The sequence below is a fragment of the Budorcas taxicolor genome, chromosome 14 (genome assembly GCF_023091745.1).
Source record: "Budorcas taxicolor isolate Tak-1 chromosome 14, Takin1.1, whole genome shotgun sequence".
Taxonomy (NCBI): domain Eukaryota; kingdom Metazoa; phylum Chordata; class Mammalia; order Artiodactyla; family Bovidae; genus Budorcas; species Budorcas taxicolor.
The window spans coordinates 44,461,681-44,487,874 of NC_068923.1; the positions used below are offsets into that span (position 1 = coordinate 44,461,681).

The 26,194-nt window shown below is 38.2% G+C and overlaps 1 protein-coding gene across 1 annotated transcript; it reads right to left on the bottom strand.

Annotated features, from left to right (window-relative positions):
* Window positions 1–732: 732 nt before the first annotated feature.
* Window positions 733–25,764, bottom strand: PPP1R42 (protein phosphatase 1 regulatory subunit 42). Its single transcript, XM_052651942.1, has 7 exons — window positions 25,636–25,764; window positions 24,124–24,290; window positions 22,731–22,869; window positions 21,125–21,241; window positions 12,526–12,643; window positions 9,914–10,045; window positions 733–896 (listed from the first exon to the last, which is right to left on the bottom strand). The coding sequence occupies exons 1-7, from the start codon at window positions 25,762–25,764 to the stop codon at window positions 733–735; spliced, it is 966 nt and encodes a 321-aa protein (XP_052507902.1).
* Window positions 25,765–26,194: the final 430 nt, after the last annotated feature.

The window sequence follows — 26,194 nt, forward strand, 5'->3', positions numbered from 1 at the left end:
AACCTGCCTGCCAATACAGGAGTGCTTAAGAAATGCGGATTTAATCCCTGGGTCAGGAAGATCCCCTGGAGGGCTTAGCAACCCACTCCAGTATTCTTGCCTGGAGAATCTCATGGACAGAGGAGCCTGGAGGGCTGAAGTCCATGTTGTCGAAAAGTGTCAAACATGACTGAAGGGCCTTAGCACGCACGCGAGGTTAGAATAGTGATTCTGAAACTATTTTTTAGATCATATATCTCTTTGAGAATCTAATGAAACTTTTAATGCATCCTTCAGGGACCCCAAATTAAGAACGTTTGGGTTGGAGAAGTGGTGAAACTAGCCTGTCCCTGTCGTGCTGTGGCTTCCTCTTCCTTTCCACCACCAGATGCCCTCTACTCACCAATGGGCCATCATTACCGTCTCAGCCTCAGGCTCCTTTGCTGTTATCCCTGCTCATTCAGACATCTTTACCTGCTGCTTTTGGGACTTGCCTGAGTCACCTGCCTTATTCCAGTTGACATATCTTGTCTGTGACTCCCAGCTCTTCCTGAACCACTGCAACTTAATAACTGTTTTGGCAGGTGAACAGTGAACTTTTTTTCTTTTTTTTTTTTGATGCTTGGTCAAGAAGAATTGAGAACAGAGAACTAGAAGATGGATGGAGGACCTTTCTTCCTCTGTGTTGTTGACAGTGAGAGTGTCCCATCCTTCCCGCCAAAACATAAATCACGCAGAAGTATTTAAAAGAACCTACCCCATGTCTTCAATAATTTTAGAGTTATCTTCTTGGGAGCTTTCTGCAGATGCATTTCCATTTGCAAGAAATCTCTGTATATCAGAGAAAAAGACTAATTTTGGATTACCCACCTGTGGGTAATAAACGGGAACTATATGATGCATTGTTTCAAAGTTACCTGTAGCGTACAAAGAATTAAAAGCATTCTGCTTTGAAACTAATAACTAAATTGTAAACATGACATAGAACAGCATTAGACTATCTATATTTTGAGAAATGGAATTAAATATGACTAAATAGTTTCATAGCAAAACCAATAAAAAGTTAATGTCCAAGATAAAAATATGACAGATTTTCATACATGAGAACCCACACAGGAAAGTTCATGGTCAACTCTCATAGACAAAATGGGTACACCAACATTAATTAATATTAACTATCCTTGTGTTTTGCTGTTATGTGTTTATTTTTTCAGTGTGTTTAACCTTTAGGGAGTAGATTAGTCAATTACGGTTTTTGTAATCTGTTCATACCTTATTTCCACACTTAACATCATTTCCCTGTTTATAGATCCTCGTCCCTTTCTAGCAATGATTTTTCTTTTAAGTAGAAACTGCCTTAATCAACTCTAATTCTCAGAGCTTACATAGTCTTGGGCATATCCACAGTGCTCAACAAGTGTTTATTAAATGAATAAATGAATATTTCCATCAAAACACTACAAAAGTAAATGCTGAAAGTTTTTAAGATATTTTGAACTTCGTTAAAGTGTTTGACTACTTCTGATTTTGAGACTGTATTTAGGACAAGATTTTTTATTGTAAGATCCATGAAGTTTAAAGACATAATCCCTGTAATTTTATTATTATAGAGCTCCAAATTTACAGGGCTACCAAAAATATGTCAAAGGTCAGGAAATTTAAAAATGACCATCTTCCTAAGAATTCCTCTTCACTTACAATGTATTTGGTTGTGCAGAGGTATCTTTAAATGGTTCATATTAACTCTTCTAAAGTCCTGAAGGTATACTGTAGATTTTAAAAAGCACAATATATATTCTAGACTTTAATTCATGCTTTCCATTTCTCCTGAGCAGCAATAACAGAGAGACTTTACGTAAAGACCATAGTGCAAGCTATTGGCCAGGTGAATAGTTACTGTGCGTTACATGCATGTGTCTAGGGATGTCACCAGTTGTAAGCCTGGGAGGCTCAGGAACTGTATCATTTGTTTGCAAAGGGTTCTCAGAAGCATGTCGGTGACAAGAAAGAAGGATATCTACAAATGGCCAAGCGAAAATAACTAAGTACTCCTGAGGAAAGGGCTTCGCTGGTGGCTCAGCAGTAAAGAATTCACCTGTAGCACAGGAGCCACAAGATGTTCAGTGTATAATCTCTGAGTCAGGAAGATCCCCTGGAGAAGGGCATGGCAACCCACTCTAGTCTTCTTGCCTGCAGAAGCCTACGGACTGAGGAACCTGGCAGGCTATAGTCCACGTTCACAAAGAGTCGGACTTAGCACACGCCTGAGGCAAACTCAGATAATTTCTATTGCAGGTCATCAGCTTTCAGTTTGAATTTAATTTAATTGACCTTACAGTCTATTTTTCAATAGAGTAAATAATATAATCTATTTGAGTACTCAGAAAATTTCAATGTTCTTTCATAATATAGTCTCATTTTTCTCCCTAATTTCTTTGTATTTGCAAAAATTATATGTTTACATATCATGTATTTATACATTTGCAGATTTTTCTAAATTCCTGCCAAACCGAAGTGAATTTCTAAGTAGGGCAGACATTATTGACCTTATGTCCAAGCATGAGTTGTCCACCAGTCATCAATAGAGTAATCACTAGAAACCAAAGCTCTTTGATAAAGTCAGATAACTTTGATTAATTACTGGGCTTCCCTGGTGTCTCAGATGGTAAAGAATCTGCCTGCAATTGGGGAGATCTAGGTTCAGTTTCTGGGTTGGGAAGATTGCCCTGGAGAAGGGCATGGCAACCTACTCCAGTATTCTTGCCTGGAGAGGAGCCTGGCAGGCTACAGTCCATGGGATTGCAAAGAGTTGGACATGACTGACCAACTAACATTTTTACTTTCACTTTCTGCTATCTTTGTGACCTTAGACAAGTTATCCATCCTTCTAAAACTCAGCTTTCTCAGCTGCAAAATGGATATAAATTTTACCACAAGGTAAAATGATTAAAGCAGTAATGCCTATAAATATCTGAAATGATTGGCACGATAAATATTGGTTCTCTTTTCTTCCCTTGCCCCTCTTTTTGGCTTCCTAGACTGGAGTGCTTTCCATTTTAAATTATTAATGGTTATCATGATAGCAACTACAATAAGGTATGAAATGACGCTTCTGTACTTTGTAGCATTCCATATGGCTTTTCAAAAAAAAATTGTGGTAAGAACACTTAACATGGAATCTACCCTGTTACTGTTTTAAATGTACATTATTGTTGATTCTAGGTACAACTTTGTGGGCTTCCCAGGTGGTGCTAGTGGTAAAGAACCTCTTGCCAGTACAGTATACATAAGAGACATGGGTTTGATCTCTGGGTCGGGAAGATCCCTGGAGAAGGGGATGGCAACCCACTCCGCTATTTTTGCCTGGAGAATCCCTTGAACAGAGGAGCCTGGTGGGCTATGGTCCATAGGGTTGCAAAGAGTCAGACATGACTGAAGCGACTTAGCATGTATGCACAACTTTGCACAGCATATCTCTAGAGCTTATTCATTTTGCTTGACTGAAACTTTATATCCATTGATTAGTAACTCCCCATTACTCTCCCACCCACAGCCCTGGGAAGCCACCATTCTACTCTTTGATTTTATGAAATAGACTATTTTAGATACCTTATATACATGGAATTATGGAGTATTTGTCTTTCTGGAACTGGCTTAATTCATTTAGCATAATACCCTCAAGGTTCATCCACAGTGTTTCATATTACAGAATTTCTTTTTTTTTTTTAGGCTGAATAGTATTCAATTGTTTGTATATACCTTATTTTTTTTATCCATTCATTTGTTAGTGGACATTTAGGTCTCTACATCTTGGCTATTATGAATAGTACTGCAATGAACATAGGAGTGTTAACATCTCTTCAAGATCCTGATTTCAGTTCTTTTGGATAAATACTCAGAAGTGGGGTTGCTGGATCATATGGTCATTCTATTTCTAAATCTTGAGGCACTGCCATACTTTTTTTCATGTTGGTTGCACCATTTTGCATTCCCACTGACAGCATGCAAGGGTTCCACTTTTATCCACATCCTCACCTACATTTGTTGTTGTTTTGTCATATGATAATAGTTTTTCTGACAGGTATGAGGAAATATCTCATTGTGGTTTTGATTTGCCTTTCCTGGTTAATTAGTGACGTTGAACATTTAAAAAATATACCCATTGGTCATTTGTAGGTTTTCTTTGGAAATATGTCTGTTGGAAATGCTGTTGGGAAAATGGAATCAATTAACTTGCTCAACAAAGGGTTGCCACAAACCTTCTATTTGTGTAAAATGTAGTATCAGGGAAGTGCAGTAAAGTGCAATCAAAAAATGTGTGCCTGAAATTATTTATTTATTTATTGAAATGTAGTTGATGCATAATATCTTGTTAGCTTCAGGAGTGTTACATAGTTATTTGACATTTGTATCATTGTAAAATGATGACCACCATATGCCTAGAAGCTCCAGTACTCTGGCTGCCTGATGGGAAGAGCTGACTCATTGGGAAAGACCTTGTTGCTGAGGAATAGAGGGCAGGAGGAGCAGGGGGCAACAGAGGATGAGATGGTTGGATGGCATCACCGACTCAATGGATATGAGTTTGAGCAAACTCTGGGAGATAGTGAAGGGCAGGGAAGCCTGGTGTGCTGCAGTTCATGGGGTCACAAAGAGTTGGATACAACTTAGTGACTGAACAACAACAACAAATAAGCCTAGCAACCATATGTCCTCATCCAAAGTTAATGTAATATTGTTGAGCATATTCTTTGTGCTGTGTGTTCTGTCCCTGTGGCTTATTCATTTTATAACTGGAGGTTTACCTTTTAATCCCCTTCACCTGTTCATCGCACTCCTCCTGGCAACCACTCTTCTGTTTGAGTCTGTTTTCATTGCCTTGTTTTTTAGATTCCACATATGAGATAATTCAGTGTTGGCCTTTCTCTTTTTGACTTATTTTACTTGGCATAATACCCTCTATATCCACCTATGTTGTCACAAGTGGTAAGATACTTTTCATATTGTTAATGGGAGTAATATTCCATTGTGTAGATCACATCTTCTTCATCCATTCTTCCATACCCAGTAGTGAAGTTACTGGATCACATGATCACATGATCCATTCTATTTTTAATTTTTTGAGGCACCTCCATACTGTTTACCATGGTGGTTGTACCAATTTACAGTCCTACCAACAGTGCACCAGGGTTCCCTTTTCTCCACATCTTTGCCAACACTTGTAATTTGCCTTTTTGATAACTGCAGTTCTGACAGGTGTAAGGTGATATCTCATGGTGGTTTTGATTTGCATTTCTCTGATAATTAGTGATACTGAGTCTTTTTATTTGTCTGTTGACTGTCTGTATGTCTTTGGGAAAAATGTCTATTTAGGTCCTCTGCTCATTGTTTCATTGGGTTATTTGTTTTTCTGATACTAAGTTGTGTGAGTTCTTTATGTATTTTGGATATTAACCCCTTATACATCCTATCGTTTGTAGATTTCTTCTCTCATTCACTAGGCTGTCTTTTCACCAGGTTGGTAAGTCTCCTTCACTTTGTAAAATCATTAGTCTGTCTTCTCACTAGATTGGTAGTCTCCTTCACTTTGCAAAATCACTAGACTGTCTTTTCACCAGGTTGGTAGTCTCCTTCACTTTGTAAAAGCTTTTGAGTTTGGAGTAATCCCAGTTGTTTGTTTTTGTTTCCCTTAATTGAGGAGACAGATTCAAAAAAATATTCATTGCCTATATTTTCTTCTAGGAGTTTTGTGGTGTCAGCTCTTACATGGAGTAAACCTTAATCCATTTGGAGTGTATTTTTTGTGCATGGTATGAGAAACCGGTCCAGTTTGATTCTTTCGCATGTATCTGTCTAGTTTTCCTCACACCATTTAATGAAGAGGCTGTCTTTTCCCCACTGCATATTCTTGCCTTCTTTGTTGTAAATTAATTGGCTGTATGCTGCTGCTGCTAAGTCGCTTCAGTCGTGTCCGACTCTGTGCGACCCCATAGACGGCACCCCACCAGGCTCCCACCATCCCTGGGATTCTCCAGGCAAGAACACTGGAAAGGGTTGCCATTTCCTTCTCCAGTGTATGAAAATGAAAAGTGAAAGTGAAGTTGCTCAGTTGTGTCCGACTCTTAGCGACCCTCTGGACTGCAGCCCACCAGGCTCCTCTGTCCATGGGATTTTCCAGGCAAGAGTATTAGAGTGGGGTGCCACTGCCTTCTCCAAATTGGCTGTATAGTCGTGAGTATTTCTGGTCTCTCTATTCTGTTCTGTTGATCTATGTGTCTTATTTTTGTGCCAGTACCATACTGTTTTGATTACTGTTGTTGTTGAGTCACCAAGTCATGTTCAACTCTTTGTGACTCCATGGACTGCAGCATACCAGGCTTCCCTGTCCTTCACAATCTTTCAGAGTGTGCTCAAACTAATGTCCACTGAGTCAGTGATGCCATCCAACCATCTTATCCTTTGCTGTCCTCTTCTCCTCTTGCCTTCAATCATTCCCAGCATCAGGTCTTTCCCAATGAGTCAGTGAATATTCAGGACTGATTTCCTTTAGGATTGACTGGTTTGATCTCCTCGATTACTGTAGCTTTGTAGTATACAGCTGACCCTTGAATGACACAAATGTGAACTCCTTGGGTCCACTTTTACATGAACTTTTTTCTATAGTATATACTACAGTATTACATGATCTGAGGTTGGTTGAATCCTCAGATGTGGAACCAAAGATATGGAGGGCTGACTGTAAAATTACATGCAGATCTTTGAGATTGGGAGGGTCAGTGCCCCTAACCTCCTCATTGCTCAGGGTTCAACTGTAGCTTGCAAACAGGGAGCATGATCCCTCCAGTTTTATTGATCTTTCTCAACATTGCTTTGGTTGTACTTTGGCATCTTTGAGGTAGTACTGAAAACAGTAAATCCTTACCCTGCATCTAGTTTTGCCCTTCACAGCCAACCATGTATAAGCAGAGAGGGGGAAATGCCTCTTGTCCATTTTATAAGTTTCAAATCTTGAGAAATTCGTATTGCCAATACAGTATCATCATTCATGTGAGATAAAAGTAACAGTTCATATTCAGTGGATACAATATGGCAAAATCATCAGAGCTTTCCACCTCCTTCTCTTCACCTCAACCTCCTTGTCCTAGAGGGATAGAGCTCCTAGGATATGCTGTCTATGCATAAAGCCAGAGTACACTGTTGTAGTTTCTCTTTCCCTGTTCGCCTGGTCTCACTTCTTCCCATGTCTCCATCCCGTTAACTGTGGAACTAGAAAACAAACATGGAACAGAAGAAGTGGCTCATTCCAATGTTGTTGACTACAGAATTGGTGAAGAGTGAATTCTAGGATACTCCCCAATATGATAAAGATGATTATTACACATTACACTTAGCTACAGTTAGTTTCATTCAGTTCAGTCGCTCAGTCGTGTGCGACTCTTTGTGACCCCATGAATCGCAGCACGCCAGGCCTCCCTGTCCATCACCAACTCCCGGAGTTCACTCAGACTCACGTCCATCCAGTCAGTGATGCCATCCAGCCATCTCATCCTCTGTCGTCCCCTTCTCCTCCTGCCCCCAATCCCTCCCAGCATCAGAGTCTTTTCCAATGAGTCAACTCTGCATGAGGTGGGCAAAGTACTGGAGTCTCAGCTTCAGCATCGTTCCTTCCAAAGCAATCCCAGGGCTGATCTCCTTCAGAATGGACTGGTTGGATCTCCTTGCAATCCAAGGGACTCTCAAGAGTCTTCTCCAACAACACAGTTCAAAAGCATCAATTCTTCGGCGCTCAGCTTTCTTCACAGTCCAACTCTCACATCCATACATGTCTATTGGAAAAACCATAGCCTTGACTAGATGGACCTTAGTCAGCAAAGTAATGTCTCTGCTTTTGAATATGCTATCTAGGTTTCTCATAACTTTTCTTCCAAGGAGTAAGCATCTTTTAGTTTCATGGCTGCAGTCACCATCTGCAGTGATTTTGGAGCCCCCCAAAATAAAGTCTGACGCTGTTTCCACTGTTTCCCCATCTATTTCCCATGAAGTGATGGGACCAGATGCCATGATCTTCATTTTCTGAAGATCTTCATTTTCTTAAGCCAACTTTTTCACTCTCCTCTTTCACTTTCATCAAGAGGCTTTTTAGTTCCTCTTCACTTTCTGCCATAAGGGTGGTGTTATCTGCATATCTGAGGTTATTGATATTTCTCCCGGCAATCTTGATTCCAGCTTGTACTTCTTCCAGCCCAGCGTTTCTCATGATGTACTCTGCATGGAAGTTAAATAAGCAGGGTGACAATATACAGCCTTGATGTACTCCTTTTCCTATTTGGAACCAGTATGTTGTTTCATGTCCAGTTCTAACTGTTGCTTCCTGACCTGCATATAGGTTTCTCAAGAGGCAGGTCAGGTGGTCTGGTATTCCCATCTCTTTTTAGAATTTTCCACAGTTTATTGTGATCCACACAGTCAAAAGCTTTGGCATAGTCAATAAAGCAGAAATAGATGTTTTTCTGGAACTCTCTTGCTTTTTTGATGATCCAGCAGATGTTGGCAATTTGATCTCTGGTTCCTCTGCCTTTGCTAAAACCAGCTTGAACATCTGGAAGTTCATGGTTCACGTATTGCTGAAGCCTGGCTTGGAGAATTTTGAGCATTACTTTACTAGCGTGTGAGATGAGTGCAAATGTGTGGTAGTCTGAGCATTCTTTGACATTGCCTTTCTTTGGGGTTGGAATGAAAACTGACCTTTCCCAATTTTCCCAGTCCTGTGGCCACTGCTGGGTTTTCCAAATTTGCTGGCATATTGAGTGCAGCACTTTCACAGCATCATCTTTCAGGATTTGAAATAGCTGAACTGGGATTCCATCACCTCCACTAGCTTTGTTCGTAGTGATGCTTTCTAAGGCCCACTTGACTTCACATTCCAGGATGTCTGGCTCTAGGTGAGTGATCACACCATTGTGATTATCTGGGTCGTGAAGATCTTTTTTGTATAGTTCTTCTGTGTATTCTTGCCACTTCTTACTATCGTCTGCTTCTGTTAGGTCCATACCATTTCTGTCCTTTATCGAGCCCATCTTTGCACAAAAGGTTCCCTTGGTGTCTCTAATTCTCTTGAAGAGATCTGTAGTCTTTCCCAGTTTCATTAGTTAGGCTATACTCGGAAGGTTGCCATATCCTTGTAACACCACCTTAGGCATATTATAATCAATTATTCAAATGATAGGGTATGTACTTAAGAAAGAGGACGGGCCACCAAGTATAGGCCACATATATGATTGTGATACATCTTTATTTTTTATCCTGATGAAAAATGTGATTTTTGTGCTGTTACTAAATGAATATACTTGTGACTTCAGTTTCACAAGTTATATAGCTGATTGTTATTTCACCATTTAGATAACTAGTATCTTGCACTTAAAAATTTGACTGCACAGGGTCTTCGTTGCATCAACCATGTGGACTGTTCCTTGCGGCATGGGCTCAGTAGTTGTGGCACGCAGGCTTCTCTAGTTGCCATGTGTGGGCTTAGTTGCAGTACATGAGATCTTAGTTCCCTGACCAGGGATGGAATCTGGGCCCCCTGTATTGCCAGCATGGAGTCTTATCCACTGGACCACCAGGCAAGTCCCCATGGACTTTTGCCAGATATAAAATTATACATTTTCCCCACCCTCATGGCTCTCTGTTTATATAGCCAACATAATTATAACTCAGTATGAACTAAACATAGCTTTTTTTGGATAGTAGCTACCATTTTCATATATAAGTATTTTAGGAAATTTTTTCTAGAAATTGTAATCAAGTTAAGAAAAAAAGCCCATTAAAAAAATTAAACAAACCCTCCTAATTTTTGGCATTTTTTTGTTGTTGTTGAGTATAATTTTCCTTTTGCTGGTAGGAGTGACCACCTAATGAATGACAGCCTACTTACTGTTGCATGAGTTATGTGTATCTTCGTTCTTACTGTTCTTTTTCTTGCTGGTTTTCTTGGCATCTTTGGATGCTTTCCAATTCATTAGGAATTGTCTTTCCATGTTTTTAATTTCTTTTCCATCAAGGAATTCTAGAGAAAAACAATACATATGTTTAAAATGTAATATATACATGTTATAAATGCTATCTATCAGTACAACATAAATATTACTATATAATACATAAATATTATAATACATATACAATATATATACCGCTGGTTTAGGGCACATGAACTTAAGTTACACTCTAGAGTGAAATAAATTTATTTTTAAAATACCTTATTTATACAACTTCTTGTATTTGTACAACTTCTGTTGAGCTTTTATTTTTATTTTTTCTGATTTCAAAAAGAATATGTGCTTTTTATAAACAACTGAAATGTGATGGCAAAAACGTAAAATGATTCCATAATTACTATCCATATCTCTCCTTTCCATGACTAACAGAGAATCACTATAAACAATTAGCTGTCTGGTTGCCCTTCTTGAAGCATAAGTTACATTGTTATTTTACAAAACAAAAATGTCATACTTAACAAAAATTAAATATTTAATAATTTTACAGTTATTCATAGAAAAAGAAAAGTATATTTTATGTTAATGTCAATAAGAAGTTTTATATATGTAACATGGTATTTTAAAGTACGTACATTATGATATAGGAAATAATAGGAATAATACACATAGCTGGCTTCTTTATTCTATGAATTGAGATTTCAGCTATTTTAACGTTTTGTTCCTTTTAAAAAGTTTTGAAAATTGAGCATATTCCGTTACACAAATAATTTTTGTATGCTGTATGTATGATATTTGGAAAATTCAAAGAAATGGAAAAAAGCAAAACACTGCCTGTATTTCACAACCAGAGATAATCACTGAAAACCACTGATAATACTTTAGTATATTTCTTAGCATTGGTTTGTTTTCTAGGTATGTACCATGTGTATATGTGTATATTATATAGAAATGGAACTCTCTATATAGTATTAACATCTTACTTTTTAATATTATATAGTGAACATTTTATCATGTCTTTCTTTAAAGAAAATTTTTAATGAATGATAGTATTCTAAATATAAATATACAAGTAATTTACTTTAAAAATATACCTAATATACATGATCGTTCTTCCTGTGTATTCTCTGTTTCCTACTCTTGGCTGATGGGGTAAAGGGTAGGCAGGATGTGTTTTGAAAAATCGTCTTGGATATTTTTGATACACCTCTTGTCAACCCCTCCTTCCCTCAAGAGAACCACTGTACTAGCGTTGTGATTAACCAAGGTTTACTACAGCCATGAGCTTTGAAATGGTTTTGCCATATGTTAGTTTTTATGGGGTCACAAAGAGTCGGACACGACTGAGCGACTGAACTGAACTGACTGAACTGATACCCAAGTACAGCATGTCAGGTGGCACTAGTGGTAAAGAAAGTGAAAGTGCAAGTCGCTCAGTCGAGTCCAGTGCAACCCCATGGACTGTGTAGTCCCTGGAATTCTCCAGGCCAGAATATTGGGGAGTCTTTCCCTTCTCCAGGGGATCTTCCCAACCCAGGGATCAAACCCAGGTCTCCCGCATTGCAGGTGGATTCTTTACCAGCTGAGCCACAAGGGAATCCCGAGAATACTGTAAAGAACCTGCCTGCAAATACAGGAGATGTAAGAGACATGGGTTTGATCCCTGGGTCAGGAAGATACTCTGGAGAAGGGCATGGAAACCCCCTCCAGTATTCTTGCCTGGAGAATTCCATGGTCAGAGGAGCCTGGTGGGCTACATTTCATGGGGTTGCAAAGAGTTGGACATGACTGAAGTGACTTAGCATGCATGCATGCATGCACAGCATGTCATAGAAACTCTCCCACAATCTCCTCTGTGAGAGGGCAGTGCTTATCCTTCTGATAGTGTGTAAGCTGGTCCCTATTCAAGAGCACTGGTCAATTTCCCCTTATATAGTGCATATTCAGGAGTGTTATTATTTGTAAGCATCTCATCCACTCCAGTACTATTGCCTGGAAAATCCCATGGACAGAGGAGCCTGGTAGGCTACAGTCTATGGAGTTGCAAAGAGTCGGACATGACTGAGTGACTTCACTTTCACTTTTCTTTCATAAAGGGACTCCTTACTTTGCTCCCATTTCAAATGAAAGGAACTCCTATATGTTCTTAAGGTGCCATTTGGCAAATGTCAAGCAATGAAAACTTTGATCAGTTTTACCTATAGAACCAAGAGTCTCGTGGGATCTTCAGAGGATTTGTGCCAATGAAAATTTGGCAAAAGGTCAGCAAGTTGTACACATTTATGACTAAATATTTTTTGTTGGTAACAGCCACATTTTCTTTTTTAAAGAAAGTGTTTGATATCTTAATTATTTCTGAACAGAAGATATTTTTTCATGTTTTATTCCTCAATTTTAACTTTTGTTCTTATTAAAATATCAAATTTAAAGTTGACCATTTTTGTGGGTCCAGATGTTATATTAATATTTCTGAAGGCTTACTGATACATTAACTAAAGAGTTAACCAAGTCTCTTTCTCTAGAAAAATTATATTAATATAATAGAAACATGTACCCAGTGATTTGGACACCAGTATCAGTCTATCTCTGTATTTTGGTTTGAGACAAACAGGATTTCTATTTAGATCCATTTTCCACAGCTTCATCAACTTGTTCAATAAAAACTCCAAATCCTATAATTAGAGAAGAAAAAAGCAAGACACAGGTATTTCATACTTCTCAATATTGTGTTCATGTCAGTTAACTGTTTTTAAAGGTAATTACTGTTTTCCATGGAGTTCTAGCTCAGTGCCAGGTACTTAGATGATGTACAATACATCTGTTTTTGATGAAAATAGTCTGTAGTAATAATAGAAAGGGCTAAAGATGAGGCAAAAAGTAAGGTCCTGAGTTGGGGACCACAGAATTGTACTCTGTCACACTAGCTTAAATGAACCCAACCTGTATCTCAGAAAACACTTTGCCTTTCTGGCTATCCATGCCACAGAAGATGCCTTGTTCTTAGCAGAATTTATGGAAGTTTACAGATTAAGGCCATTATGGAGTGGTAAGTAAGCAGTCCATTGACATTGCAAGCAATATAGTTGCTTTTCCTTTTAAAACCTATAAAAAATGTATCAAAGGGAGAAAATGGAGAAAAAAATCCCATGTGTGTTTATTACCCAAAGATCACTTAAAAAATATTTGTATTTGGCTGCACTGGGTCTTTGTTGCTGAGTGCAGACTTTCGCTAGTTGCTGTGAAGAGGGGCTACTCTCTAGTTGCGGTGGCAGGTTTCTCATTGTGGTGGCATCTCTTGTGGAGCACAGGCTCTGGGGCACACAGGCTTCAGTAGTTGTGGCATATGGGCTCAGTAGTTGCGCATCACCAGCTCTAGAGCATAGTTTCAGTAGTTGTGGTACACTGGCTTAGTTGCCCTGTGGCATTTGGAATCTTCCAAGACCAGAGATCAAACTGGTGTCCCCTGCACTGGCAGGCAGATGCCCAACTGCTGAACCACCAGGGAAGTCCCAAAGATCACTTTGAATGTGTTATGTATCCTTCTAGTCTTCTTTTTTGAGCATAGGGATTTATTTTTTAATTGTCAGTCATACTGTGTGTACAGTTTTGTTTTATGTGCATCATAAACATTTTCATGTTTTAATAGCTTATAAGAAAATCAGCTTATTGATATTTAAAGGGATGATTAAATTGTTCTATGGTTGAAAATCCAAATAAATGTGAGAAAAACAGACCTTTAAGAACAAGCTTTCTGTTTGCCTTCATCACCTCCTCTCTCTCCCTGTTTTTGTCAATCCAGTGTTACTGTCTTTCTCCAATGTCTTGTCTTTCTGTCATTCCTTTCCTTGCTTTCTCCCCTCTTTCTACTCTGTAGCCCATGATTGATTTTTAATAATTCAGTGGCCATAGGCAAAAAAAAGGGAAAACTTACCTTCAATAGGGCAAAACCATGATTTTAAAGCAAATGTTTTGCTGACAATAATAATAAATACTTATTTATTTATTATTATAACTAATATTAATTATTATTAAATATTATAATTATTATAACTAATTCTGTGGAGAGCTTTTGGTTTTCTGAGCACTGCTGTATACATATGATATTGTGTATATCCAAGAGGATTGCTTTTCATTAGAATATGAGTATGAGAATTACAAAGTTAATAAAAGTTCCAGAGGATAGCAGCAGGCAAACACCTATGATTCTTTTGTTTTCTTCAGGCCAAGACCAAACTTATCATAGGTTATAAGAGAAAAATTAGGCAATACAAATTATACATACATATTCTTAATTTCTAAGCTGAAAGTAATTGTTAATGCATTGGCTGGTATTTTTATTCCCCATAGCATTTCCTCACCTTCAAAGCTTGATACTATTTAGCACTGTATATCTATTTTACTATTTGTATTTTCCACCTTATTCTTTGTTTGATCCATGTTTACTGTTGCTTAGATATTTCATTTTTCCATTTTTGGAAAAAATCTCATATAATAAGACTATATTTATTCTTTAGACTTTAGAATATATATTTACCATGAAGCTTTGGTAGCAGGTCCCTTCTACATATTAAATATCCTCCCAAAACTGTAAAAGGAGGTAACAAAAATGGAACATCCAGATAGGTGCCTGTGTCTACATGAAGAAATGCTGTCTTTTGGGGAATAATTAGAAGCACAGCTGGGTTTTCAGAACCCACTGCGGAGCACTTTAATCTTTCAGAGACCAATGTCTTCCCATATAAAGTAGTATTTCTAGTTCTGCTTACTTCATTATTCATCAGGTATGTATTGAGTTATGGGTTAATTTCTGTGCTAGACTCTGATGGATTTAAATAAATAAGTTATGTGAAAAATACAAGGAATTGTATAAGCAGTTGTACAAGCAATCCTAAACTTTCTGACATTGCTTCTTACTATTTGACCTTAGGCAAGTCTGTGACCTCGTTTATAAAGTGAGGCTAATTAGAGGATTAGTTGCTGTGGCATGTAAAGTGCGTGAGGCAGAGCAGATAGGGAATACATGTGTTATTTCTCTGCCTCTTTGTCTGCCCTGGCACCCCTGAGCTAATTCTCTCTTAATTTTGATCAACACAGAGAAAAAGTGATGTTAAGAGAGAGTCAGGTTCTGATCCACTGACAAGTAACTGATGCCTTAAAAGAAAGTTCTTTTCGAAAGTTTTAACTTCATCCTTCAGTCCTGGGTCATGGGTTATGCCCTCGTCCCAGCATTTGTTCCACACCTTTTGGTATAGCCATAATTATTTTCTGTGAGAATTTCATTATATTTCTCTTAGTTTAAAAACCTCTGGAAGGATGGAACTATGCATTGCATCTTTGTACTGTGTTGAATATGATGCCCATTATAATAACAATAAGAAAACTTTAAAATTTATATGGATAAAGAGTCCTGTATGTTTTTGTTCATTGTTCATCGCTTGATAAATGACCCTCAGCATACTCCTCCTCCCAGTGTGTTTATTTAAGACTAAACTAATCCTGTGTTGAAATATGATTACCCTTTGGATACACTCTGGTTGTGCATTGCCTTCCTGTCTTTCATAAAATGCTTTCACTTTTGTGCCCTTCAGTAAGTTGCTAAAGGGAGCAGACACTTCTCTGGACAGTCTCTGTATGATAAATGATCGTGTCATGCTATCACTTAGAAGAGTGCTGCAAAATACTAAGGAGCTGATTTTATTTCCCATGCAGGGTTGGTGTCTAAGCTCTAGGATAGGAGCCTGCTGCACTGGCAGTGCTCTTGCTGCAATTAATGATGGCCACTGATGAACCTGTATTTGACCAGCATGCGCCAATCTTTATTGGAAACGTCTAGCCCAGCTGTCCTAACTAAATCTAAAGATAGCCATTTGTCATCCCCGTGACTGCCTGTCATCATCTGCCTGGGAAAATCTATAATTTTGGGCTTGTTCCTGACTAAACTGTGGAGTGAATAAATTTATCTTTTGAGTTACTTTGCTTGTCAGGATCAATATTGAGCAGAGGTTGAATAAATTAGAAACTGGAAATACATGACAGGCCATAGTGGTTTATTTGTTTGTATCTTGTAAGTCAAATATTTAGTTTTTATAAAAGGCAAGCACGTCACATTTTTGATTTCCACTGTTCATTCTAAGATGCTTTAACCTCATGATAAATGGGCATCAGAAAACCAATGAAGTAAATCACTGACTGATATATCTGACTGTGAGATGAACTTTTCAGATCATTTTATTGATTTAGCAAACTTTGCAGACATAAAAACTGAAGGTAAAGACTAAACTTTTTTTCAAGTTGTTATACATTTTTGCAGCCATGATATTTGATTTAATAGTATCAGCAAGATATATAAGTTGGCCTTTTACTAGTTCATGGCTCATCAAGTTACTTGCAGAAATCCAGGTTTTATTATAAATGGTTATTCAGTAATTTAATATTTTTAATACATTGTTGCATTCTCTTAAAAATATTTATTTAGTTGGGTGTGCTAGGTCTTGGTTGAGTCATGTGGGATCTTTAGTTGTGGCATGCAGACTCTTAGTTGCACTATATGTGGCATCTATTTCCCTGATCAGGGATCGAACCCAGACCCCCTGCATCTGGAGCATGGAGTCCTAGCCACTGGACCACCAGGAAGTCTCCATTGTTGCATTCTAATTTAAAGGAGTTACAGGGGAAAAAATGCAAATAAATATTAGTCAAAAGTAAATATTTAAACTAGAGCCCTATGAGTTAAAAAAGGGAGTTTCTGAAGTATGGAGTATTTTTTGGCTTAAAATGTTTCTTTCTCCTCTTCAGTGATTGATTCTGCCACCATTTTTATTACGGAGAACTGGGTCAGAGAGCATAGAGTTTTCTCAGTTGTTTGCCTTTGGTCTCTCACTTCCTCTTCCATTCCATTTTCCAATTTTTATCAGCAAAGGAAAAGTCCCACCTCTTTTCCCAAATGAATCAGTTCTCTCATCCCTTCCTCTCTCCACAGGCCTCCTACTCTTGGGATCATCCTTCTCTTCGATTTCCAGTCTCTCCACCTTCTCTGGGCTTTATCCTATCTCTTACCCACCATCACTACACTTCCTTAAATAGTAGTCCAGACCAATTCTTTTCAAACTTTTATGTCCTTATGAATCATGTAGGGATCTTGTTTAAATGCAGGTCCTGGTTTAGTAGGTCTGGGGGCAGAAGTTGAGATTCTGCATTTCTGATGCTGCTGGTTCCAGGAAGACACTTGGAGTTATAAGGGTCTTGGTCACTGCCTCTGCTTCCTCAACCACTGGGCACTCTTGCAACCTGGTGCGTTTGATCAGGCACCACTAACGTTACCACTGAGCCATACATTGACAATTTTATACTTTCTTTGCCTCAGTTCTTGGGAGCAACTTACCCTACTTGATCACATCCTTTACGGCTTTTCTTGCAGGCTCCCTGGGTCCTGCTCTTACCTGCCCCAGGGCCTTTGCACATGTTATTCTCTTTACTTGGTAAGCCATTCTATTCTTTCAGAGCTCAGCTCAGCACTGCCTTCCTAAGGGAAGCCTTTATTCAGCTCCCTAAGGTAGTTCCCCTAGTTATAGGCTTTCAGAGCGACATACTGCTCCTTTATAGCACTTGCCTGGGGTACAATTTTACTTATGTTTTTGGATAATTATGTGCTTAATGTTTCTCTTCCTCTCAATGCTGAGAGCTCTTTGAGTTCAGGGACTGGATCTGGTTTTTTTTGCTCACTATTGTCTTCCCCTTTGTCTAGCAAGTGCTGCCACACGGTAGGTGTTCTGAATGAATGAAGAAGAAGAAATAGTGAATGCCTGCATGAATGAATGGATCTGAGGTGAGAAGTAGAACTAGAGTTTTAAGCAAGAGATTATATGGAACTGTTTTGAAAATTCTGCTGATTAGAAGTGCTGTAGACATAGAATGGAAAGACAGGATTTATCTTCCATTTTGTTTTTTCCTCTACTCCTCTTCTACCCGCACCTCACCCGAAGTCTCTGCTCTGGACTTTGGACTAGGGAATAGGAGAGATAATGGCAGGGCAAGAAGATCTTAGGGGAAGGAGTCCGTGGCAGCTGTGGGTGAGAGGGAAGGAAATGAAATCCCAAATAGCAGGGAGGACAGAAGCTATTTGCCCAGCTTCCTCCAGGTCCTTATACATCCATCCTAAGGGACCATTATTTTTTTTCATTTTTTAATTTTATGTATTTGCTGTAGATGCATTTGAGGAACCTTCAGTGTCCAAATAAAGGCAGCTGGTTTGAGTGCTAAAAGCCATCGGTAATTATAGTGGTTTGGTTAGAATTCTCTAATGATGTACACTTCTTTTTCCCCATGGCACAAAGCTGTCTGTTGTTGAAGACTCTTAGGATGGATGTCAGTGACTTTATGTATGGCACATTGAGCTTTCTCTCCCATGGCACAGGGCTTGATGTCAGCAGCTTTGGGGCAACTTCGATCAATGAGTATAGAGAATGGAAACATTAAAGCCAAAAAAATGGAGACGCTGATCCCAGGAATATATAAAGAGAACTAAGTTAATATTCTGATGCTAACCTTCCTGCCCTTTGACTAAGCCTTCGGAGGATGATTTAAAATGACCATAAAAGCACATTCCAAATGACTCCTGGGCAAGTCTGTATTCAGACATCCAAGAAGCTGTGTCTAAGTGTTTTTAATTGTGTGTATCTTCTTGCTAGAAGCAAAAGAACGTGAGATTTCATCCTCACACTGTGAATATCTTTTCTCTATGGGAAGGAAAAGCAACTTTTGGTGTATCTCAGCCTCCGGAACTTACTAAATGATTTGCATTCCTTCCCCAGATGGTTGAATATTTTAAATTGTTCTCATATTCATCCATTTTATAAACACGTAGTAGGTGTCTACTATGTGCCAGGCATTGGCCTGAGCTCTAGGGCATCCTGAAATCGACAAAAAGTCCTTGCTCTTAAAGGCATTTCAATATTTGGGGGAATTCATCTGTAGTATAATATTTATTTTAGTAATTATCTACTGCTTACAGTAGTTATGACAAATGTGAAGTGAAGTGAAGTGAAATTGCTCAGTTGTATCCAACTGTTTGCGACCCCATGGACCATAACCTACCAGGTTCCCTTGTCCATGGGATTTTCCAGGCAAGAGTACTGGAGTGGGTTGCCATTTCCTTCTCCAGGGGATCTTCTTCCCAACCCAGCGATCGAACCCAGGTCTCCCACATTGCAGGCAGATGCTTTACTGTCTGAGCCACCAGGGAAGCTAGTAGACAAACGTAGACAGCGTATTAAAAAACAGAGACATCACTTTACTAACAAAGGTCCATATAGTCAAAGCTATGGTTTTTTCAGTAGTCATGTACAGATGTGAGAGTTGGACTATAAAGAAGCCTAAGCACTGAAGAACTGATGCTTTTGAATTGTGGTGCCAGAGAAGACTCTTGAGAGTCCCTTTGACAGCAAAGAGATCAAACCAGTCAATCCTAAAGGAAATCAACCCTGAATATTCATTGGAAGGACTGATGCTGAAGCTGAAGCTCCAACACTTTGGCCACCTGATGTGAAGAGCCAACTCATTAGAAAAGACCCTGATGCTGGGAAAGATTGAGGGCAGGAGGAGAAGCAGGCAACAGAGGATGAGATGGTTGGATGGCGTCACTAATGCGATGGACATGAGTCTGAGCAGACTCTGGGAAATAGTGAAGGACAGGGAATCCTGGTGTGCTGCAGTACATGGGGTTGCAAAGAGGTGGACAGAGCCTAGCAAGTAAACAACTACAGTGGCTATGAGATGAGCAAGGTAATAGTACTAAATTTGGAAACAAGACCAGGAATAACTGTTTTAGAGTCAGCGGATAGCTGTCTGAAAGTGCTTTTTTTTTTTTTTTGTAAGTGCTTTTGAAACAAGAGTTCTGTTTATGGGGGGAAAGAAGCCTGTTCTTCCTCCTATGATCTTATGTAAAGGAATTATATCACAGCCACCTCATTGCCAAACCAGAAACTATGAGGTCTTGGCAGTGGTTCAGCTCACAAATGACTGGTTCCAGGAAGTCTTCCTAGCCCTAGGCTAAGTTAATGGTACCATAATACTTATGAAAACAGAACCACATTGTAGTCTGATCACTTGTTGACTTTTTTTTAATTCCCTGGGACTGTACTCTTTCTTCTTCTGATCTACATGGAGTAGTATAATGCCTGGCAAACATGTAGATGCCCAATACATGTTTGAATGAATGAGTAATTGAATGAATGTGGTATGATATGGCATAATATGACCAGAATATAGCTAGTGCAAATTAGAATAAATTAAAGATATAGGTGTTTCCCGTGGAGGAGCAGCAAGGAGAGAGTTCAGGTCTAGTTACAGTTACTAGAAACTCGTTCATTGGGAGATCAGAGTTAAGAGGCAAGAAATCTAGTGTCTTGTTCAGTCACTCAGTTGTGTCTGCTCCTTGTGACCCGATGGACTGTAGGACCCTAGGGTTCCCTGTCCTTCACCATTTCCCAGAGTTTGCTGAAACTCATGTCCATTGAGTTGATCATGCCATCCAACCATCTCATTCTGTGTCATCCCTTTCTCCTCCTGCCTTCAATCTTTCCTAGCATCAGGGTCTTTTGTAATGAGTCGGCTCTTCACATCAGGTGACCAAAGTGTTGGAACTTCTGCTTCAACATCAGTCCTTCTAATGAATATTCAGGGTTGATTTCCTTTAGGATTGATTGGTTTGATCTCCCTGTAGTCCAAGGGGCTCTCAAGAGTCTTCTCCAACAGTTTGAAAAGCAGCATTTCTTCGGCACTCAGCCTTTTTTATGGTCCAACTTTCACATCTGTACATGACTACTGGGGAAACCATAGCTTTGACTATATGGACCTTTGACAGCAAAGTATCTAGATGGAAACATTTGATAGAAGAATAATAGAGTGGAAAAAGCATATACTTCCTTCTCAGAGAAACATCTGTCTGTTGGTGAGGGATGGAGATCTTGGGGTATGGAAGAGAAAATCAGGTAAGAGCAGAATTATGCAAATAAACACATCACAAAGTAAAGACTAATGAACTAGTTTTAGAACAAATTTAGAATAGTTTTAAAAGTAAGTTTATAGCTGTAGTAAAATAAGTATTTTCAACCACAATTTCATGTAAATATTGAAAACTTTTTTCTTTACCTTACCTTCACGTGCAGAAGTTGGTTGTCAGCTGCTATGAGCTGATTAAGATTCTCCAGTATTTCTAAGTCTCTTATGTCATCAATATTATTATTGCTGATATTCAATATAGAGAGGGATTTCTGTAAGAAAAGGAACTAATTTAGGATTAATAAATAATCTACTTAAATGTTATATGTAGAAACCAGAAATCCTAATCTGTGAAAAAATTTAAATTGATCAGTTCAGGCTGTTTTCCTCTTTAGACAAGAAAATAAAAATCCTTGGAAATTTTGTTTTTATGCCACTTCTTTTTCTGATGAAACTTTTAGGACTATAGTAATTGTAATGTAACTTAAAGTTCCTTCATAAATCTGATTTTTCTCTTCCAAGATATGAGAGAAATTTATAGATAGAGGCCAAGAAAGAAGGAAAGAGAGAAAAAAGATGTCCCAATAAGCAAATAACACATTGTAGAAAAAATGCTTATTTTAGTTTAAGCAAATTATCCTTTTGTATTAAATATCACTAAGATTAGGGAGAAACAGTTTTCATCTTTGTTTTTCTAAATAGGAAACATGATCAAGAATTGAAAGAATATCTTGTTTGTTTTTTTATCTGTATCTCTCCATATAATTTTCTCTTGGTAATTTGTATGTTCAGGAGCCAGGTAAAATCATAATTACCAATTAATAAGAACTTCAAAATCAGCTGTTAATGAGGACATAAGTATATAATAGAGCAACACTAAGTCAGAGGCATCTAAACTCTTAAGGCCCAGGATTCTCTACCAAGATGGAGACAACTCACTCAGGTATCCCACCTTTAGAGAAGATACTTCCTGATACTTTTTAGGACTTGAAGTATAGCTTTAAAAGTATGCCTTACATATAGGATTTCAGAATCTGCCTGAATCTATGCCAAAATGAGCAAGCAAAAGTATTTTCAGCGGCAGTTTGTAATAGAACTAGCCATTCCCACAGTGGGGTAAGTCTGCTTGGTTCAGCTGAGGTTGAGCTGAAACAGTTGTTTCTATAGGAGAGCAGGGAGGATAGGATAGAAATCAGGTCACTCCTTTCTTTTCCAATTTAAAGCACTACCCAGGACTTCCCTGGTGGTCCAGTGGTTAAGACTCCATGCTCCCATTGTAGGGGAAAGTGAAAGGATTAGTAGCTCAGTTATATCCGACTCTTTGCGACCCCATGGACTGTAGCCAGGTAGGCTCCTCCTTCCATGGAATTTTCCGGCAAGAATACTGGAGTTGGTAGCCATTCCCTTCTCCAGGGGATCTTCACCACCCAGGGATTGAACCCAGGTCTCCTGCATTGCAGGCAGATTCTTTACTGTCTGAGCCATCAAGGAAGCCCCAATGTAGGGGGCCTGGGTTTCAGTCCCTGGACAGGGAACTAGATTTCCCATGCCACAACTAAGATCCCATGTGCTGCAACTAAGACCCAGTGCAGCCAAATAAATTATGTAGGAAAAATTAGTTTTAGCCCTCAAATTCTCAACTGACCATATAAACATGCACAGTATGTACAACATCCAGATAAACCTTCACCACCTTCCTTTTTTTTCATTATAACCATTGGTCACTATAGTCTTTGTCAGAATACTCAAATGCAGCCTTACTGCCAGAGAATGAAGGGTTCTTGGATCAAACACGAGCTTTTCTCCAAGGGGAAGCCTCTGACTCTCAACATGAAGCTCTCTTAGTCCTTCTACTCCTTCTAAGCCTTCTATGACAGCAATGTAATTGCCTCCCAGATATCTGCAAAATATAAAACAAAATTTTAAGTAGGCATTCTGAGATATCATGGTCTATATGTATGATTAAAACATAACAAAATCATTGAACTATTTGAAAATTATACAGTTGACCAATGAATATTGGGTGTGTGTATGGGGTCTGGTTAGGGACGCTGACCTTTATGCAGTGAAATTTGCATATCACTTAGAGTGGGCACTCTTTATCCCTGATTATTTCCTATTTGCAGATCTACCAACTGGACCATGGACCATGTAGCTCTATAGTGTTTTCTACGGAAAAACCTCAGTAGTCAAAGGTCATCTGTACATGCAGAATGTTCTTTTTGTATTGAATCAGTGAAAGGTTGGTTTATTTGAGTCTTACAATTAATTAATTTTGAGAAATGTTCATTTTTAAAATGAGAAAACTGGACTAGTCCTTTCTATCAGTGCTCCTCTTGTGTTAGAGTGCATGAGTCATCTGGGTTATAGGTTTAAAAATGAAGATTTCTGAGCCTAACTGCCAGAGATTCTGATTTGGTTACCTAGGTTGGAACTCAGAAATCTGCATTTTGAAAATTGATATATAGTAGATTTACAGTATTGTGTTAGTTTGTGTACAGCAAAGTGATCAGCAAAGGTGTACAGCAAAGTGATCCAATTATATATATATATATATTTTTTTTTTCAGATTGTTTTTCCATTATGGGTTATTACAAGATATTGAACATAGTTCCCTGTGTTATATAGTAAATCCTTTTTGCCTATCTGTTTTATACAGCAATATGAAGTTTTAATAAGCATCTCTCACCTTAATTTTTCCCCCCATTCTGAGACCTTGGCCTGCTTTTTGGAAAGCAGTGATAGTTTTTCCAATATGGGGAAACTGGATCCACTGGGCCCCATTGTTTAATTAAAATCATAGGCAGTAATGCCTTTTAGAGTCAAATCTACATCAACATTATTAGTTCTATGACCCTGCCCTTTTGAGATGTGTGATTCTGAAAGGCACAGAACTCATTTGGGTTCCATGGACACTTTTTTCACAAGTTGAGCCTAAATAAGCATGTTTTAGATATCCCTATAAGCCCTTGAGACAACTCACCCTCCTGCAAAAGAAGCATACCAGGGCTTACAGAACACACATTATCGAGTATTACATATATAACAGCAATACTGCAGAGGAATAAAAATGGGGCAGATAAAGGAAATGCTTGCATGCAAAAATATTACTGTAATGATGACAATTACATTACTGAGAAATAAAAGCACTTACAGTTTTTCCAGTTTCTTTAATGACCTGAGGTTCTCTATACATGAAATACAATTGTTTTGTAGGTATAAGTGGGTCAGATTGGTGGCATAATTCAGGTTAGTGACTTGACTAATGCGGTTATCATACAAATATAAAACACTAAGATTTTTACAAAGAGAGAGATCTTCCTAAAAGGAAAACAAAAACAGATCATACTTAATTTCTTATGAAAACTTAGAGGGTCGTTTTCAAGAAAGCTTTTCACTCAATCATTCTACACATTTCATTAAGGTTAATATAAAAGAAGAGAATTCCCCCATTCTTAGCACAGTCAAAATAAGACCAGAATGATTACAATATTAGTTCTAGGCTTTAGTATTCTGTAACCTTATCAATAAAATTGTGTTTGCTAAGGAAGGTTTTCCCAGTGCAAGCAGTTTTCCTTGGAAACAGTTGGACTCCTCTGGAAGTTAAAGCATCTAACCAAGTATTGCTTCAATGTTATGAATCAGGGCTTAATATTTCTGTAGGATTGGAAATAAACTGTGTAGTTTGTGATGCTGAAAAACCACTGGAAATCATCTAGATATTCAAGAACAATGGATTAATAAGCTATGATAATGCTATTAAAGGGAATACCATTCAGTTCAGTTTATTCAGTTGCTCAGTCGTGTCCGACTCTTTGCGACCCCGTGAATTGCAGCACGCCAGGCCTCCCTGTCTATCACCAACTCCCGGAGTTCACTCAGACTTGCATCTATCGAGTCAGTGATGCCATCCAGCCATCTCATCCTCTGTCGTCCCTTTCTTCTCCTACCCTTAATCCCTCCCAGCAGCAGAGGACCTTCTTCTATCATTAAATATCCTTTAATTTCTTTACTAATATCTTGTAGGTCTCATTAAAAAATGAAAACATTACATTCAATATGACCCATTATTGTAAAACTATATGACTATATGTATAGTATGTATAAGGGGCTTCCCTGGTGGCTCAGGTGGTAGAGAATTTGCTGGGGTAATTGGAGAGACCTGGGTTCAATCCCTGGGTTGAGAAAAATCCCCTGAAGAAGGGAATGGCTACCCACACCAGTATTCTTGTCTGGAGAATCCCATGGACAGAGGAGCCTGGTGGACTACAGTCCAGGGGGTCACAGAGAATTGGACAGGACTGACTAACACTTAGGTCTAGAAAAAAAGGGAGAAAGGACACATCACCCTTGGTTTTCTCTATGTGAAAGAATTACAAGTCAATTTATTTCTTTTTATATGTCTTTATATAAATAAACACTACTTACTTTTGAAGGTAAGAAAATACTTAAAGATATTTTAAAGAGTCTATCATTTTTTTGTGTTGTGGTAGAGTTAGAGTAAGTAGGCAAGAGGTAGGAGTGAAATTCTGCTAAAAAATATCCCAGCTTTCATTAAGTTAAGATCTTTGAAAATACAGCCACATCTTGGGAACTAGTTGGATATACCAATTTCTATACTTTACATTACTAATTATATAAAAATAAATAATTTAAGAGTTCTTACAATTGCATCTATATTTTTATCTGAAAAATTTATATGAGTTATTTTCTTCAGGTATTGTAGAGTGTTTTCTTCTTTTCGGGGTTTAAGATTGCTGTTCTTGGCAATTAGATCCAAGGTCAGTCGAACCATGACTTCTCTATAAATCAAACTCTTGGCAATAGCTCTCTTCTGATAATCATGTTAAGAAGCAGTTTAAGTATTGTTTTATGCCCAACTTTCTAAAAAGCAAAGAAAAAAAGGAGTATTATGTACACAGCAATTTAGGAAAAATTACTTTGACTTTTTAATATGTAAAACTATTGATAAAGTAGTTCACAAGCAGTTTTAGGGTTATGTTTTTTCTAAGTTTATAGTTTTAATTCTTTTCATAAAAAGATATAGAACACCAAGATTAAATTAAATTACAGTGCACATTCAGTTTTACTTTTAAATCTTTTACTCTCCGTAGTGTTGACTTATTATTGTGGGTGGATCATTTTTCTCTCTTTGAGTTGAAAAAGACCTCAGTATCATTTAGTGTTCTCCCACGAAGAAATTAAGGGCCAGAGATTTGTCTCAA